At 36.8% G+C, this 18663-nt stretch overlaps 2 protein-coding genes across 5 annotated transcripts in view; one reads left to right on the top strand and one right to left on the bottom strand.

Annotated features, from left to right (window-relative positions):
• The first annotated feature begins 779 nt into the window (after window positions 1-779).
• On the top strand, window positions 780-13397 carry LOC127442801 (39S ribosomal protein L37, mitochondrial-like). Its single transcript, XM_051701000.1, has 7 exons — window positions 780-1279; window positions 1671-1854; window positions 9447-9562; window positions 9727-9912; window positions 10416-10567; window positions 10743-10946; window positions 13206-13397. Exons 1-7 carry the CDS (start codon window positions 925-927, stop codon window positions 13281-13283), a joined length of 1275 nt encoding a protein of 424 aa, XP_051556960.1. The 5' UTR covers window positions 780-924; the 3' UTR covers window positions 13284-13397.
• Window positions 13398-14504: 1107 nt separating this feature from the next.
• LOC127442803 (single-stranded DNA-binding protein 3-like) overlaps window positions 14505-18663 on the bottom strand; it is a 49696-nt gene continuing 45537 nt past the window's right edge. For all 4 annotated transcript variants that reach the window (XM_051701003.1, XM_051701004.1, XM_051701006.1 and 1 more), the window contains 8 exons: window positions 18231-18279; window positions 18096-18131; window positions 17922-17988; window positions 17368-17438; window positions 17167-17236; window positions 17014-17042; window positions 16785-16886; window positions 14505-15041 (listed from right to left, as the gene is read on the bottom strand). In XM_051701003.1, the coding sequence (XP_051556963.1) occupies window positions 15018-15041; window positions 16785-16886; window positions 17014-17042; window positions 17167-17236; window positions 17368-17438; window positions 17922-17988; window positions 18096-18131; window positions 18231-18279 (448 nt within the window). In that variant the 3' untranslated portion in view covers window positions 14505-15017. The remainder of the gene's footprint in view (window positions 15042-16784; window positions 16887-17013; window positions 17043-17166; window positions 17237-17367; window positions 17439-17921; window positions 17989-18095; window positions 18132-18230; window positions 18280-18663) is intronic.

Here is an 18663-nt window from a genome sequence, read left to right as displayed (position 1 = left end):
ATGTGCATGACTTTCATTCTTCTGCTGAGCACAAGTGAAGATTTTTAGAAGAATATTTCAGTTCTACAGGTCCATACATAAAAAAATTAATGGTGGCCAGAAATCTGAAGGGCCAAAAAGCAGATAAAAGCAGCATAAATGTAATCCATATGACTCCAGTGGTTAAATCCATGTCTTCAGAAGTGATATGATAGGTGTGGGTGAGAAACAGATCAATATTTAAGTCATTTTAAGATGTGAAAGTGAAACTAAACGGACACCACTTGTGGTGGCGTTCATGTGCGCTTAAATACAACCATTCCGCCTTGACTTGAACACACCAATAATCGCATGTCAGTCAACTTGGGACCAGCCTGAATATATATATATATATATATATATATATATATATATATATATATATATAGCGTGTGATCTGAGCTGAAGAAGCACAATTTATATTACCATTGTTGTCAGATTTACTGCTGCTTTGAAATATATTCTTTGATTGGAGCTGTACTTCTGCTGCTTGTATCTAAAGAAAAAAGCTGCCTGTGAGCATTCCCAAGATGGTCGCTGAGTGAACTAACTTGCCTTGAAAGCGACTTTAATTGGGTGTTCCAATTTCTCCCATTCATGTTAATAAAAGTGGTCTGTCTCAGCTAAACTGTCTCTAGCGTGGCTTTGAGCAAGTTAATGCATAAACAGCTTCAAAACCACATACCTGCAATGACCAATAATATCCAACAGATGACAGTGATGCGCAAGGACTGTCAATGTGCATTCATTGTATCCTCAGAAGAAGACAGACTCACCCATGTGACCCATGTAAACATGGCAGCCTCCTGTGTGCAACGAGAGAATGTCATAACGAGCATCGGTTTTGTTCTGTAGCTTATTAACAAAGAGGTTCATTTCGAATATCTGTTATATATTTTTATTAAGATGTTTCACGCAACAGTGCGAAGGATAAGGGCATCGGCTCTCAAAATAACTCAGAAATGCAAATCTAAAGACTGTGTCCTTAATGGACATCGCTGCTTGTCAACCAGCCCGTGCTTATGCGGGAAGGTTCTTCCGAGGAAAAAGCCTCGAGTGGTTCATGAAATAGCCGGACTGGAGCCCATCACGTATGCCGACAGGATGCACTTTGTTCCTGGACTGGCAAAGCCGAAGTTTCCCGAATGGGACCGTGGATGGCAGGAACCCAATCACTATCAGTCACCTAAACTAGAAGACATGCCTCTGCATAAAGACAAACCTTGTTACATCTTCAATCAGAGGACTAATGTACTGGAAGGTATGTATAATGTTTGTATATTTTTAGGCATGTTTCTTAAAATTCTGTCAGTGTCTCATAATACTTCGATTTGTTGGCTGAACATCTAATAATAAATAGCAATTAAAAAAGTTAATTAATTTGTATTGGAGCATCTTGCAATAAAAATGCATAATTATATAAATGCTTATTTATATATTTGTCTCTTTAATTGGTTTAATTTTTCACTTGACTTCCCCTAAAACTCATTAATTAAATCTTAATTTATGTGACCTTTCTCTTATTTAAATTTACAGAAAAAAACATTTCATTACGTTAGCGACTGCTGCATGCATTATTGAAGTGCATTTGCTTAATAAATGTATTTGATTAGTGTGTAATGATCACAAGTGTGATTGTGATCTGTTTGTAGGGGTTCGACAAGCACTTTGGCTCAGTAAGTCAGTCATCATCAAAGGGTTACCTGCTCATATTGTGCACCTGCCTGAAGATCCAGCCAATCAGATTGAGAATCAGGATGAGAGAGTTCAGAATGCCATTAAAAACTCTAGACTGTGGGACACCACTGGACACCGGCCACCCAGAGACAGATTCTGGTGAGTAGCCTCTAGTCTGACCTTATTACTGCTCCTATGTTTGGTTAATGCAAAGAAATAAAAGACAAGCTTCTTTAAACAGATGGTTTCAACACAAACTTCATTCCCTTATTAGTAGTTAAATATCAATATGTCAGTAATGACAGCACACTAGAACACCCTTTTCATTAAATAAACATTTCCCTCAATGAAAAACTCTCATGTATTTTTGTACTAAGCTCTAAGTTTTATCTGCAGTTTCATTACTATAGTGCAAAACAACCAGTTTATTCATGGTTTTTAGTTTGCTTTTTGTTTGCATGTATTAATACCATAATTTACACTGAAGTAATGCTTTCATCTTCAACAGTAATACTGTAGTAATCTCATCCCTATTTAACACATTTCACCATGTTTCTTCTTGTCAGGAAGTAACGAAACTCATGAATATTAATATAATGCTGCCTGTTTCAAATTTGATATGTGATATTCTAAAGCCTCTGCATCTTTAACTTAATCAAAATTTTGCTGATAATCCTGTTGTATGCAATGTACTAGATGTCTACTGCCATCTACTGATTGTGCATTTCTTGAAGTAGAAGTATTTAAAAAAAAAAAGATGTAAAATCTTTGCTGATTTTGATCTAGTAAAAGTGACAATAACGATTATATTGTTACTGATATTTTAAAATGAGTTTTTGCTCAATATAAGCAACTGGTGCTTGGTTAAAATTTTGTTCATTATTTTATTGAAGAAGCATGCCAAAATCCATATAAAATATGATACAACAGGCTTTTGAGGTACATCTCTCATTCACCATCACATTACATTCATGCCCACCACAAAAAAAATTAAAATAAATACAAATTAACAGAGCCTTGAAAATTCGGACATATAATTTGTATAAGATATATTTAAAGTTCGAACTAATATTTGGATGTATTTATATATGCAGCCTGCTCTGTCATTATAAAGATTATTTATAAAGAACATTACAAGCTATTATGATGTCATCTTACTATAACGTCCTGAGACCCAGCAACGAAAGTTTTACAATTTCCCTTTTTTAAATGTCATTATAGTGTTTGGTGCATAAAATACATATGATAATAATTGTTTTTTTTTTTTGTTTTTTTTTTACAAAAAAAGTATACACACACACACAGTGCATTCAGAAAGTATTCAGACCCCTTCATTTTTTTCACATTTTGTTATGTTGCAGCTTTATGCTAAAACGCTTTAAATTATTATTTTTTCACATCAATCTACATTACCCCATAATGACAAAGCGAAAACCAGATTTTGTATAACTTTGAAAGTGTATTAAATTAAATACTGAAATATCACATTGACTTCAGAATTCAGACCCTTAACTCAGTACTTACAGTGGCGGCCAAAAGTTTGGAATAATGTGCAGATTTTGCTGTTTCAGAAGGAAATTGGTACTGTAATTCACCAACTGGCATTCAACTGATCACAAAGTAATGTCAGGACATTACTGATGTAAAAAAAAAATCACTATTTGAAAAAAGTCGTTTTTGATCAAATCTAGACAGGCCCCATTTCCAGCAGCCATCACTCCAACACCTTATCCTTGAGTAATCATGCTAAATTGCTAATTTGGTACTAGAAAATCACTTGCCATTATATCAAACACTGCTATGATCTCTGGAGCTCAACCAGAGTGACCATCGGGTTCTTGGTCACCTCTCTTACCAAGGCCCTTTTTCCCCGATTGCTCAGTTTGGCCAGGTGGCCAGTTCTAAGAAGAGTTCTGGTTGTTCCAAACTTCCATGTAAGAATTATGGAAGCCACTGTGCTCTTGAGAACCTTCAATGCATCCGAAATGTATTCGTACCCTTCCCCAGATCTGTGCCTCGACACAATCCTTTCTCTGAGCTCTGCAGGCAGTTCATTTGACCTCATGGCTTGGGTTTTGCTCTGATATGCATTTTCAGCTGTGAGACCTTATATAGACAGGTGTGTGCCTTTCCAAATCATGTCCAATCAAGTGAATTTGCCACAGGTGAACTCCAATCAAAGTGTAGAAACATCTCAAAGATGATCCAGAGAAATGGGATGCACCTGAGCTAAATTTCAAGTGTCATAGCAAAGGGTCTGAATACTTATTTCAATGGGATATTTCATTTTTTCTTTTTAATAAATTTGCAAAGTTATCAAAAATCTGTTTTTTGCTTTGTCGTTATGGGGAATGGAGTGTAGATTTATGTTATTTATTATTTATTTTTTTAAAGCATTTTAGCATAAGGCTGCAACATAACAAAATGTGAAAAAAAATTAAGGGGTCTGAATACTTTCTGAATGCACTGTATTTAAAAATGTATTTTATTCATATTGTATGTGATGTGCTAAATTGTAATGCCATATTTATAGACCAAGGGAAGAAAGTTATCATGGCCAAAATCCCAAACATTTAGAATCTCTTAAGCCCAGGGAGTCCTGTGATAATACCCCCAGATTTACTACTGTGGCATGTATGGGCTAAGAGAAACTTAAATAACAAAAGTCCTATTAAAAAAAGAAAAGGCTGGGTCTCAGGACAATAATGACCTTTAAAGCCTGATGTATCCGATATTATACAAAAAAAAAATCCCATATTCAATATAATATATATTTATATTAGAGTTTGTTTAATGGTTCAGAAAACGGCTCCATAAAAAAAAAAAAAAAATCGGATTATTATTTCAGGATTTATATTAGGTTACAGGCAGATAATGTCAAATAATATTTTAATGTTTTGATAAATACAACAAATATGTCACATAATTAATATGATAAATTGATCCATTCACCCAACATTGCAAGTACTAAGATTTTGTTAGTCAGTGAATAAATCCATTGATCAGCATAATTTCAGCCAGAATGACCGCTTGGTCTCATGGTAAAATTTTTGCCTCTAATACAAGGATTTCCGGATTCTAATCTGCCCTAATATATTTTTTTATTTAGTTAAACGAATATTACATCTGTACTGTGGATGTTTATAAAGAGCAGGTCTGTTTTGCATTTTGCTTGCGACTTCACTGGAAAGCAGCACAAGCTGCGGAACAGCGGAGTGAGAAGAGCGCACGAGAGAACATTGCCCCTCGATGTCACCCAACGTCTCTGATAACAGCCGCAACAAGCACTCATTATAACATTAAAAATAACAAACTCCAGTGCCGGATCAACACTTATAATACACACAAACGAAATGGAAACTCCTGCTGTTTCTTATGCATTAGACACTTACCTGTCGAAAGCTATTTCAAAAAGTGGTAGGGACATGTCCCACCCATCCCACCCGTAAATGATGCCTAAGCCATGTTTAAATCCATTCAGCAGTATTCCGTAGATCTCCCCTAAAATTGGCATAGAAAATGCAAATTTCTCTTCAGATTTACTAGTTTGTCATTTGCCTTTTACATTTTTGTTTGTTTTAGATGGTTTCTTAGCAAAGTGAAAGCATAAAGGCCTATTGTGTTTGTGATGATTAGTTCAGCAGGAAGCTAAGCGTACAAATTGAGTACAATGACAAATCCTCAAGCATCAATAATAATAATACAGTATCAGTTCAGCTATAGTTTAAACGCATTCAGTACCAAGAAGAGTGTAGTACTAAGATGAAACCACAAAAACACTCATTAGAAGATGCAAATGGTGTTATATGTGAAGTACAAAGATAATGTGTAATTTCATTTGTTCTGATTGTGAGTGGACATTTATTCAGTCATTGAGGGATGAGGATAGAGCAGTTTCTTGTCCAGCACCACATTATGTTGATGGTCACCCATATATCACTAGTATACCAAGTCAAGTTATTTTATTTATCATTTGTACAGCTTACACAGGGTACACTGGTCATTGAAATGCTTATTGTTTCCATGTAGATTACATTGGAAACAATAATCCAGTGCTACCATAAAAGACCTGTTCTGTTTGTCTGTACATCATAAACATGTCCATGTGTGAATTATTCATTCTCCCTCACACCATCTACTGTCCTCTCTCACCTAGCGCCGCATAATTTGCTCAACAGCTTCAATATGGAAGGTGGCATTTGGCCCGCGTCTTGTTGCTCTGACGGTGTGTTGAATTTAATGACGGTCATTAAACACAGGCCAGTCTGCATCCCCAGCAGGGTGCGGCTCAGTAAAGCCTTTATTAATTAATACTGCTCCTGGGAGGTCTGCCATTCATAAGAGCCTCTTTGATATCTCTCATCTCCCCAGTTAAAGTCTGCCCTTTGGTGGCTGTTTTATCTCCCAACTACTGCTGGCCCTTAGCATTTTCCTTTTCACAAAAACCCATCACACCACCAACATGGAAAGGCCATATTGACATTGACATGAAATTACATTATGCTTAAATACTCGTTTGTTGAAAATAATTGACAATGTTCTTATCCTGTTTTACACCGATCAGCCACAACATTAAAACCACCTGCCTAATATTGTGTAGGTCCCCTTCGTGCCGCCAAAACGGCACCAACCCATTCTGAGATGCTATTCTTCTCACCACAATTGTACAGAGCGGTTATCTGAGTTACCGTAGACTTTGTCAGTTCGAACCAGTCTGGCCATTCTCTGTTGACCTCTCTCATCAACAAGGCGTTTCCGTCCGCAGAACTGCCCCTCACTGGATGTTTTTTGTTTTTGTCACCATTCGGAGTAAATTCTAGAGACTTGTGTGTGAAAATCCCAGGAGATCAACAGTTACAGAAATACTCAAACCAGCCCATCTGGCACCAACAATTATGCCACACTCCAAATCACTGAGATCACATTTTTTCCCCATTCTGATGGTTGATGTGAATATTAACTGAAGCTCCTGACCTGTATCTGCATGATTTTATGAACTGCACCGCTGCCATACGATTGACTGATTAGATAATCTCATGGATATTGTTGGTGTCAGATGGGCTGGTTTGAGTATTTCTGTAACTGTTGATCTCCTGGGATTTTCACACACAACAGTCTCTAGAATTTACTCAGAATGGTGCCAAAAACAAAAAACATCCAGTGAAAGGCAGTTCTGCGGACGGAAACGCCTTGTTGATGAGAGAGGTCAACAGAGAATGGCCAGACTGGTTCGAACTGACAAAGTCTGCGATAACTCAGATAACCGCTCTGTACAATTGTGGTGAGAAAAATATAATCTCAGAATGCTATTCTGTGATGCAGGTTGGCGCTGTTTTGGCGGCACGGGGGGACCTACACAATATTAGGCAGGTGGCTTTAATGTTGTGGCTGATCAGTGTAGATATACCATAACTGCTCGTAAATAGCTAAAATAATTCAATTTATTTAGATCCAGGGTTTTAAAATAGAGGTCTGCAAAGGTACTGCAGTGGGTCTGTGGAGACAATATATGAAACATAAAATTTTCTCCCAAAAAAAATATTTATAAACTAATAAATTAGTATTTAATAAACAATTACTAATGATCTGTTGAATATTATTTAATTAAATAATTGTCGATATAACATGTAAATTTATTTATTTAACCGGACCAACAGGAATTTTCCTGCTATCGGAGCAATTCAAGTTTGAAATACCACGTTCACTTCTCGGTCAACAGGGGGCAGACAGTGCAACTCCAGCTGTACAGAGAAGGATAAAGCTACAGGCATTGCTCCAAAAAGGGGCGGGAGCACCAAACCACCATTAACTATATAGGGAGCCCCTTACCTAACCATTTCCCTAACCTTAACCGAGAGTGGAAGTGATGCCCCCTTTTGGAGTTGACACAACCCCTTTTTGGAGTAATTCCCCCCTTCTGGAGTATTCCCACCCTCTTTTGTTGATTTCGCCCCCATTTGGAGGTCTCCAGCCTGCAGCTCTACCTACTTTGCTGTACAGGCAGCAAAAAACACAGACAGCACAAGATCAGGACACGTTCTTGTATTCAAACACAGCTGAATAGAGCATAACTCCAAATGCAGGACTTACCTAAGTTTCAAATTACGTTTAACTTTACACAGTGTCCTTCAAATGATGTGTTTATGACGTGACACAATCAAAGTAAGACGGTGAAGTAAACGTGTCCATCTGATGCATGTGTAAACACGTCGTTAGAAAAGCCCTTAAAATAAGTCTGCTTCGGACAGATTGACAATTGCAAAATGGATTGCTGTGGAATGTAGGCTAATGATAGGCTTATGTTCAAATATATGGAAATAAACCATACGATATATTGCTTTCTGAAGCCACTTTTTGTATTGTCGAATTAATAGGTGCGTCTCAATCTGATCCCTAGTTTAGTAGTCAGGGCACTAATCAGTGAGTCGGCCGTTTCTAGGGATGTCTCAATTGCAAAATCCAGTGCACTAAACTATTTGCTCTCTAACAATTCCCAGAATGCACCGTAAAAACCAGGGACCATCGTTCAAGTCGTTAGAAGATGAGCACAAGGGTAAGGCCACGTCCACTCTGAGATGGCGTTTTTGACAGCGAAAACAGAGATTTTCGAAAACGCTGTCCCAAGTGGATACATTTGAAAACACCATCTTCGTGTTGTAGTGTGGACAGGGGAAATGGAGATATCTGAAAACGATGATGTATTTGTTGTCATGTGATGCTTTCATGTGATCCATTCAACCCAAAACAATCAAGATGGCGGCCCAAGTTGTAGCGCCATTGTTGTGCCTGCTATTCACTTTGATAGCATTGTTGAAGATACATTTTATTTTTCACAACCATCACATTGTATTCCTTCAAAGGTGATGAGAGGTTCACTCAGAATTGCTGTCCTTTGATGTTGGAATTGATGTTTCATATCGTACATGGAAGGGCAGGGCCACGCTTCTTTTATTTTCTCATTGCGCAGTGAGGGGATTTAAGCGTTTTCAGACATTTCAGCGTGGACAAGCAATGTTTGAAAACGGCAGTGTGGACAGATCGTTTTGAAAACGAAAACACAGTTTTCAAATGTATCCGGATTAATGTGGATGTAACCTCAAACTATGAAGTCAAAGCCTTATTTTCTCTTTAATAAAGATGTTGTTTGTAATGTCTTTCATCCATAATGACCATGAAAGGGAAATAAATGTTAGATTTGTTAGAAGGTTAAAAATACACATGCTTATATTTCATAGTAACACTGTACGTTTAAATATCTGCAACGAAAATGCACAATAGTGTCATTTATACAGCGATGTTGTTGATTAAAACAGCTGTGTTTTACTGCGCAAGCTCATAATAATGGTGATTGAGTCATAGCCAGTGCCCGAATTCGTGTTCACAATATACTGATTCACGACACACAATATAATATTTAAAATGATTGAAATATAATCATTTATAAGTATTTAATCATTATATATTATTTAATTATGTTTTAAATGGTGGCCTTTCTTAGCAAATGTTGATTAATGATGTGATTAATTGCAATTAACTCGATTAAATGACGTATCATGTAATTTATTCTATTCAAAATTTCAATTAATTGACAGTCCTAGTAATTATGTTCGTTAATGTTCTCATTAAAAAGTATTACTGAAAAAAATCTAGCTTTTTATATTGGGGTCCCTGGGTCTGTAAAAGTTAAAAACCCATGTTTAAGGTAATGGCACACTGTTTTTGAGCTTTGTATTTTCTTTAATTTTTTATAGCCCTTCACTCTTGCACAATCTGCTTCACCTGTGTGGAGGCCTGCAGGTGACTCATCCTGAGCTGGGCAAAAGGATTCTTGCTGATAAATACAGTTTGGCAGCTACGTGGAGAAGAGGTGTGTACATATTTGGCCACAGACAATTCCTGCATTTATACAAGATATTAGTCATTACTGTTCAGTTTAGACATTTGCACGCATAAATGTCACCACAAAGCAATTTGTGCTGCACACGTGATGGCATTTATGGGGAATTACTATGCAAAACCATTTCTTCTCAGGAGAGGACGTGTTCCAGGTGAGAGGTCAGAATGGGCTGCTGTTGAACAGTATGACTCCTCTGCCAATGGTGGCTGGAGAGGAGCAGATCCAGAGCACAGTTGATCAAGCTCTGGAGACTTTCTACCCCATCGCGCCCACCATTGACCTGCAGTGTACACACGTCTATCAGGAGAAGAATGACACAGGTCAGCCACTGGGTTCCATTCACAATCACGGCATACATAACAATCAGTCAGTAAGTCAATCAATGTCCCTGTTTCCACCTGGTATTAAGATGCGTCTCGGGTGATCCGATCACATGTGGTCAGGCGAGACACATCACTGTTTACACCTGGTCGCTCAAATGCGTCTCCTGTGACCACTTGTGTTCAGATTTTGAGGGGAGGATCTCTGATATCATGACAATATGCATCAATCACTATGATAGCGTGTTACCGCATGATAAGAAGGTACAAAAAAACAGTGCAGTGTTTCTCCCAGATGCAGTTGGAATTTAATCTAACCACAAATGCAACATTTTGAGCAGTTTTAGTGGAGTACCTGTATTAGCTGAGATTCAGATGTGTGTGCTTCTCATCTGTGTCCCTGCACGTGGATATCAGACACACCGCAGAAGATTTGCAATCAAGCTGATAAAATATCTAATTATCATTGAAATCATGTAAAATGCTTATTTCCCTGTCACCAGGTTTCAGAGAGGACTACCCTTTCCCTCATGCCCACACACTCTTCCTAATGGAGATGGGCAACACCCCAAAACTTTTCCCTGAACAGCTCCGTGCTAAGATGGTAATGTTCACCTTTGGGAACGCCCTGGCCCGAGCCCAAGCACTGTATGGGGTAAGATCCTTGCATGCTAAAAAAAAGTATATATTGACGTCTTTCAGTATCTTATTATACTCATTCAGAAAATGACAAGTTCTGGATCATCTCTTTGGATCATACTGTTTGGATTTGTATACAGTAATAATAAAGCTGAGAAGAAGGTTGACAACATTCTCTCCTCTTCCTGCAGAAGGAGCCCAGAGTTCTGGAGAAGCCAATTGTGGTGCAGAGCGTGGCAACTAATGGGCGCCTCTTCCAGTTTGTGGTGTTCCAGCTCAACACGACTGACCTGCAGTCTGACAGCGGAGTAAAGAACCTGGCATGGGTGGATGAGGATCAGCCTCTTTATGAGTTTGTCAAAATTCGGCCGCTAATCAAGAAGAAAGTTGTGCAGGTAAGGACTTGGGTTCCAACAATTTATTTACTTATATGCATGTACAGTATGGGCTGTCCAAGACTTATTTAATACCAGTACAAGTCATAAAGGAGGTTTCTTTTCAGTTTCTAAATGTCCAAGAAAGCATTTTACCATCTTGGAAAGTTCTAAATGATATACTGGGCTCTATTTTCGTGCCAGCGCAAGTGGGCGCGGGTGGGAGTGTTTGTGCTGTCTGTGGGTGTATGCACGCAAACTGTGGGTGTATTTATGGAAGTATTTTAATGACAGATGTCTTTGAAACAAAATACCCGCTGAATTGCGCTAATTGAAAAATAACGCATTGCATTAAATATTCAACGTACAAAATTCAGTTCCAAATTTTTTTTAACGATTTAATCTTTATTATTTAACAGGTAGTATTCGATCCATTATATTTCACTTTGCAAATTTGCCCCTAAAATTCCAGTGGTCAAAAATTGGTTGGAAATTCAACCTTCAACATTCAACATCTTGGCATTGCAGGAAAAGCAGTAGAGTGCAGATACATAATCTTCACTCTCTGCTACTAGGCTTCACAATCAGGTGTTGTCGGCTGTATTTATTTATATCGAAGTTGCTTGACATAAAATAGAAAATATAGTATAATAGGATGCAGGTGTAATAACTGGAAAAGAACCTCAGAAGTAAATTGCACTTGACCCAGCCCATTAGCACTTTGCACGCACGATTTCGCCAACCCACTTTTGCCTAGACTTTGGTAGACAAATCAGATCAGATTCTTTGGAATTCAGAAATCAGTTTAGAATCAAGCTTCAGTTCCATCAGCACCACAAACCAAACAAGATCCATAAAAAGTCAAGAAGTTGTATTATAATAATAAGTCAAGAAGAAATATAATAAGTTACAAGTTTAAAGAATACTTCACCCAAATTCTGTCACCCTGAAAATTGTCATTATTTATTCACCCTAATGTTGCTCCAAACTTTCTTCCGTGGAACACGTAAGCAAAAATGTTTAAGTCTTTACATGGCTTTTTGCCTTATAATAAAAGTGAATAGTGTCTCTGTGCTGTCAAGCTCCAAAAAGGACAAAAAATCTGAATAAATTAAAAACTAAAACAAAATTATGTGGCGAATATGGTGACCACAGCACAGGTTGGATATCAATAACATCGAACCTCAGTGGTTCTTGTTTGTCTCATGACAAAATGTCATGACAACAAACCTGCGCCTTAGTCACCATATTTAATTGAGTTGACATTTAATTAAGTGAATAACAACGATCATTTTGGATTGTTCGATCACACAAAGTGATGATATGTGACCTGCTCCATCATTTTGAGTTGAATTTACCCAGAATCACATTTTGAGATCTATACACTACTGTAAAAAGGATTATATGTAAACGATATAATCTTTGTTTGTTTTTTTACCCCAAACTGTTGATGTAATCATTTAAATGATGGCTGTCTTAAAACCTAGTTTTTGAGAATATTACCTCTAAAGATTCCAAATAATTCTCAGGCATTATTTGACAGAATTGGAAGATTTATTCAAGCATAAATTAACAGGTTAAATGGATAGTTCACCCAAAAATGTAAATTCCCTCATTATTTACTCATCCTCATGCCATCCCAGATGTGACATTTATTCTTCTGCCGAACAAAGATTTTTAAAAGAATATCTCAACTCTGTAGGTCCATATGATGCAAGTGAATGGTGACCAGAACTTTGAAGGTCCAAAAAGCACATAAAGGCAGCATAAAAGTAAATCAATGTCTTCTAAAGCAATATGATAGTTGTGGGTGAGAAACAGATCAATATTTAAGTCCTTTTTTAATATAAATAAAAAGACACTTAATGCAGTGCTCATGTTTAAATTGACAGCAGCTGAAGCAATTGACACACTGCATTTAAAAAATATATATATTATAGTTTGAATTTCATGATAACATTGACATAATTTGAAAATTGAGACTCCAAAACAGTCAAAAATAACATTTATCATTTACCAAATTTAAAGTTTTCCGAAAACGGTTTGTTACGACTTATAAATTATTTTGTTGGAGCGTGTCACACATGGCTCACACAAAGTCATATCGATTACATTTACTGTGGTTTTATGGGGATCTATTTTTGACAGCCCAGAATCAATTTTCACATTAATTGTATGGCAAAAAGCTATGTGAAGACCTTTTAAGTTTAACATTTTCTTTGACCTCGATAATTGTTGGTCTTGGTGCATGCACTGAACACACTGTACACTTTGCTCTAGGTCCCTGCTGGTTTGTCAGGATATCAGCCTAACACCTTCAAGAAGTTCCTGGGACTCTACCTCCATGGAGCAGTGTGAACAGCTCTGAGACCAAAACACCTTTGCCAGAATATAACAACATGTATTTTAATTTGTCATCCAACTCCCATAAATGAAAAATAAATAAGTGTGAATATAAGCCCTTACTAGAAATCCTTTGCATATCTTCAGTTTTGAGAAGTTTTTGCACTATGCAACATTATTATTAGTGGTCATAAGCAATATTGAATGAAATGCTTGTATTATATATATTTATTTGCCGAAGACATAAGAAAACAGAAAAAAGGAGTGGTATTTAACATTTTGGTATGAACAGAAAAATAATTTAATCATAAAAATTACACAAATCATTCCTTCTTTGTCTTCAGAAAAACATAAACAATATACATTACAATGGTTAACATAGTACATATGTAACAGGTCAAGTGTTGCTGTACAGCATTGTGACAGACTAACATGTGGAAACAAGCAAACTTTTATCAAACATCAAAATAGACTAAATTAAATAATTTTCTTTGGGTGTCTGCAGGACATCTTCAACTGTTTCTAAGCACAAACAGAAAACATCAAAAATACAATATCACAAATGAAAGTTAAAAGCCAATGAGGAAACAAAAAAGGTAAAATATCAACAGTTATGTAAGAGGGAGCAGACACACGAGAGTCATTTGGAAAGACAGCGATAGCAAAAAAAACAAACAAAAAAAACAGGATCAAGAGGTAAAAAGTCAGCCTGATTGATTATTGGTCCTGTGGATGTAAATTCAGTGAATCTGTCCCTTGTTTCACGTCAGTCAGATTTTACTTGCAAGTTACCTTTGCTACCGAGAGTCACACAGGTTTGGAACAACATGAGGTAATGATACATTACACATACATCTGGGATGGCACGAGGATGAGTAAATGATGAAGATAACGATGACAATTTACATTTTTGGGTGAACTATGATTTTAATAAAGTCATCTGAGGTTCCCATGGAAAAGTTTTATTCAGGTCATATCTCAGTGTATCCAACCTGTCAGCACATTAAACTGCTTTAGAAAGGCTTTAGCAGTGAAATTCATTAAGTACATAAAATCTATAAAAACATGGCATTAAACAAAGAAAACAAAATGGATTTATTTAGCTCATAGTCCATTATCTTTCCCAGTAGGACAGCAGTTTTTTTTCCTGCCATTCTCTCAGCAGTTACATTGGTCCATGTATTCAAAATGTCTGTACTCCCTTTTGAAGAAAACATTAGTGTTTTTAGGCTGTTTAAAAAAAAAAAAAAAAAAAAAGTCTGTTTAGAGATTGGAGACTAGACATCCTTAAATAGTCTAATTGAATGTTACACAAAAATGGTCCATGTCCTCTCCAAAATTCCAGGTATGTGATATTTCTCACAAAATCCACAGTGTAGATGTTGTCATGTCTATTTGAGGTCCACTCAACAAAAAAAAAAGAAAAGGAGGGCTTCTTTAAGGAGCCGATGCCAGGGTAAAGTTCTCTTTAGTCTGCTATTTTAAATAAAATAATAAAAAAAATTACTAAAACATAACAAGGGTGCTCCCATCTCAAACAGGTCCTTCCCGTAAGCTGAGCTCATCCAATAGTTCTTCTCACTGATGTTGGCCATGTTGAAATGAAGAGCAACCACCTCAACCAGAGCTGGTTTAAGATTTGGTTCTCATGGATGGGTGAGACTAAACTTAGACATCACTCTGGTTATAAGTGGGGTTGGTCTCTGGTCTTTGTGACACCTGCATTTGGTGTTTCGTAGATGTCTGTTATCACACACTCATTGTCGGTGAGTACTAAAGGGAAACGAAAAGTTAATTAAAAGCAGTGTTGGGGAAGTTCCTCAAAATAAGTAATCTACAACAAATTACTAATTAATTCTCAAAAAATGTAATCAGAATACTTTATCTAAAAATTAATCAATTTATTTTACTTTTAAGTTACATTTCCATGAAAAGTTTTTGGTTTTCCGCTTAAATTCAAAATGTCTATTTCCTCATTCATTGTCGCACACCCTTCAGCTGTCACAGAAATGCTAACAGAGGTACATATGAATTCATATTCAAAATGTATTACACATAGTACTTTAAAGTAATCTAGAGCTGTCAGAATTAACGCTTTAACGCATGCGAGTAATTAAAAAAGTTAAACGCGTATATTTTTCTTAATTGCGATTAACGCATTTACTGTTAATACAGCATAAACACTTGTTGGGAAGGGGGGAACCTTTGTAATGTATCCACCTGGAGTAATTTCACTGATGCACACTTCACAACACACAGTGTGATTTTTTATTTTTTTTTTCCCCAAACCACTTGAGCGCAAGCCACGCCCTTATTGAAAATTACCGGCAGGCTTATCTTACCGTTGGTTGGCATCGGATCCATTTGCGATCTTTCTGGGGTCTGAACTATTCACAGGTGACTTTGTGATTGAGATGACCAATGAAAACGTTCCTGAGAGTTTAGTCATGCCTGTGGGGCGTGGTTTGGGGGAAGAAATCACGCCAACACACACACACACACACACACACACACACACACACACACACACACACACACACACACACAAGAGCCCTTCTACCAAGGTCAGCCTACAAGCCAAGCATAAAATGGCATAAACACGGCAGTCCCATAGACATTTATGGGCGGTACTGTCGTAACATGCTAGTTGACGTTACACTCTCTCCTATGATGGAGGAGGTTGTTATCTAAGTAAATAAAAGAATCTCAGCACACACATGCAACAGCGCTTCCATGCTAAAATGATGGAGAAAGGATCTCTTAATGCTATTTGATGTACAAAACAAGCCCAGATGGGACTTTTGTGAATTTCCACAGAAGCACGTAAAGTCTTAACTTTTACCAACACATAGAATGAGACGTTTTTGACATGAATCATGAACACAACTTCATGACTGCTTTAAAAAAAAAAGTGGATAGTCACAGTCTACCGGCAGATTAATATTGTGGAGGATGAGAGTTTAAGAGATTTAATGCCCATTGCAATGAATATGGAACCTATAGGGAGACTAGTTCTTTCAGCTAGTCAAACTCTCACTTAGACTTTGGGAAACGTTTAATGTTACTTGATTTGGTGCAATTTTAGTGAATTTCTATCTTTATACTGTGGAAGGCTTTGTTTGGAAAATAATAAAAAAAGCATTATCATTTTACATATTGTTTTCTTTCCTAAGGTGGAAATAAATGCATTTTGACAGGAAAATAAGTATCTATAATCTCAAATTTCAGCACTTTCAAAATCTGTGATTAACAAAAAAACATTATGCGATTAATCTCGATTAAAAATGTTCTTTGACTGACAGCACTAGTAATTACTTTATTTGAAAGTATAATTTATAAGAATTTAAAATTTAATGTGTTACATTACTTTGACTAAAAAGTAATTAGATTACAGCAACTAATTACTTTGTAATCGATACACCCAACCCTTATTAAGAGACAGACATCCAAACTGCCTTAAAACCTTTCCATTATTATTTCACATGTAACAATCTTTGTCTGTGTATTGGCTCTCACATTTTCATTTTGGAAAGAGTGAAGGAAGCTTCCACTCAGTTCACTGTCGTCTCGTGGAGTTCCTGGCGGGTTACTCATGCCACTCAGGTTATTAGGGGAATTCTGAAATTTAGAGAATAAATAGCGCACAGTCTTCAATCTTTCAGTCTGAGGCATGTTCAAACATGATGCAGACTTGTTTAGCTAGTTTGCACATAATTTTAACAGATATAATAGGTTTTAATAATACCTTTGGGAGTCCATCTATGTCACCCGAACCTGTGAGAAAAAAGGGAAACACAGGCAGGATTCAGTCACATGGGATTCAGTTAGTCTAATCTGGAGAGTAAAGAACCTTATGTTTTAAATAATTTTGTAATTGCTATGGTGAATCGAGTTTTACCTAATGAGCCATTCATGTGATGAGGCTCCAATCCTCCCATTGGGCCATCTGACTCTGGGCCCATAGGAAACTATAAACAAATACATGAGAACAGAGAGAGTGAATATGCAGAAAGATCAAAGAGACAATTAAGTCAGAGTGTGTCAACCAACAATATTGGTACTTCATAGTTACAAACAGCAGTAGAGTGGAGTAACTCACACTAGATCTGTTCCCTCCTGGGGGTACCGAGTTTATCAATGTGTAGAGGTTTTCACCCGAGTTGGTGGAATCTGTAAAGATTTATCACATATATACTTTTTGTAAAAGGTTATTTAACTTTTTATTCTACTTTTAGGCTCCCTACGACTTGTGCACTATATTCCAAGTCTTCTGAAGCCATCTTGTCCTCCACTGTAGCTCTCAAATTTCATTCACATTCATACCAGGTTGACATCAATGACGTGACACGCCAGTTTGAATATGCAGAAGTGCAAATGACATTTGAGAACTACAACAGAGGGAATTCTTCAATTTCTGTCTGTTCCTCACATAAAGCCATTGCATGGCTTCAGAAGACTTGGAATATAGTGTATAGAACATATGGACTACTTTTATGGTGCTTTAGTCATTTTTGGAGCTTGACTCTCCATCAGTGTTCACTTTGATTTGAATGGAAAAGAGCAACCGGGACATTCTGTTAAACATATTATTTTGTGTTCCATTTAAATAATGACAGAACTGATTATTGTATAGCAAGCAGACAGAGCCATCACCTGCTGGACTTGGCATGATGGGTGTTCCTGGTGGACAGCTGCCACCTCCTACTCCTCCTGGAGGACCCTGTGGAAGCACAACAATAGAGACCGAAACACTGGTGGTGCTTTCTTTCATGACCAAAAAAAATCATAATTAAAAAACACAAACAATTGTCAGTTAGAAGCTCTTACCACATATGTCCCTGGCGATGAAGAAGAATATGGGATCTGTGAAACCAAAAGATAATTTAAAATACTTAACAGCCATGTTTGCCAGAAATCCTGAAAATGAGTTTAGATTAAAGTGCATTTTCATTAATTTCTTACTGTGTTTCCATTATTAGGATTAGACCATGTTCTGCCTGCTCCTGGTCCCCTGTAGCGACAAAAAAAAAAAGCCAGTTCTATTTTTGAACATCAAGTAAGTCTCTGGTCAGTAATCAGACTTACTGAAGTGTTCAAGAATCTAAATAAAGGATAAGGGGTACAGGACTCGGATACTCTTATATATAGTGTGTGTTCTATTGAACCAGGAAGACAGAGGCCATTGTATCTCCAGATACAGTGCATCTGGAAAGTATTCACAGCGCTTCACTTTTTCCACATTTTGTTATGTTACAGCCTTATTCCAAAATGGATTAAATTAATTATTTTCCTCAATTCTACAAACAATACCCCATAATGACAATGTGAAAGAAGTTTGAAATCTTTGCAAATTTATTAAAAATAAAACAAACTTATGTACATAAGTATTCACAGC

Source organism: Myxocyprinus asiaticus, chromosome 6 (assembly GCF_019703515.2).
Source record: "Myxocyprinus asiaticus isolate MX2 ecotype Aquarium Trade chromosome 6, UBuf_Myxa_2, whole genome shotgun sequence".
Lineage (NCBI taxonomy): Eukaryota > Metazoa > Chordata > Actinopteri > Cypriniformes > Catostomidae > Myxocyprinus > Myxocyprinus asiaticus.
Note: the sequence above shows the minus strand (reverse complement) of the source record. Positions and strands in the feature narration are given on the sequence as shown.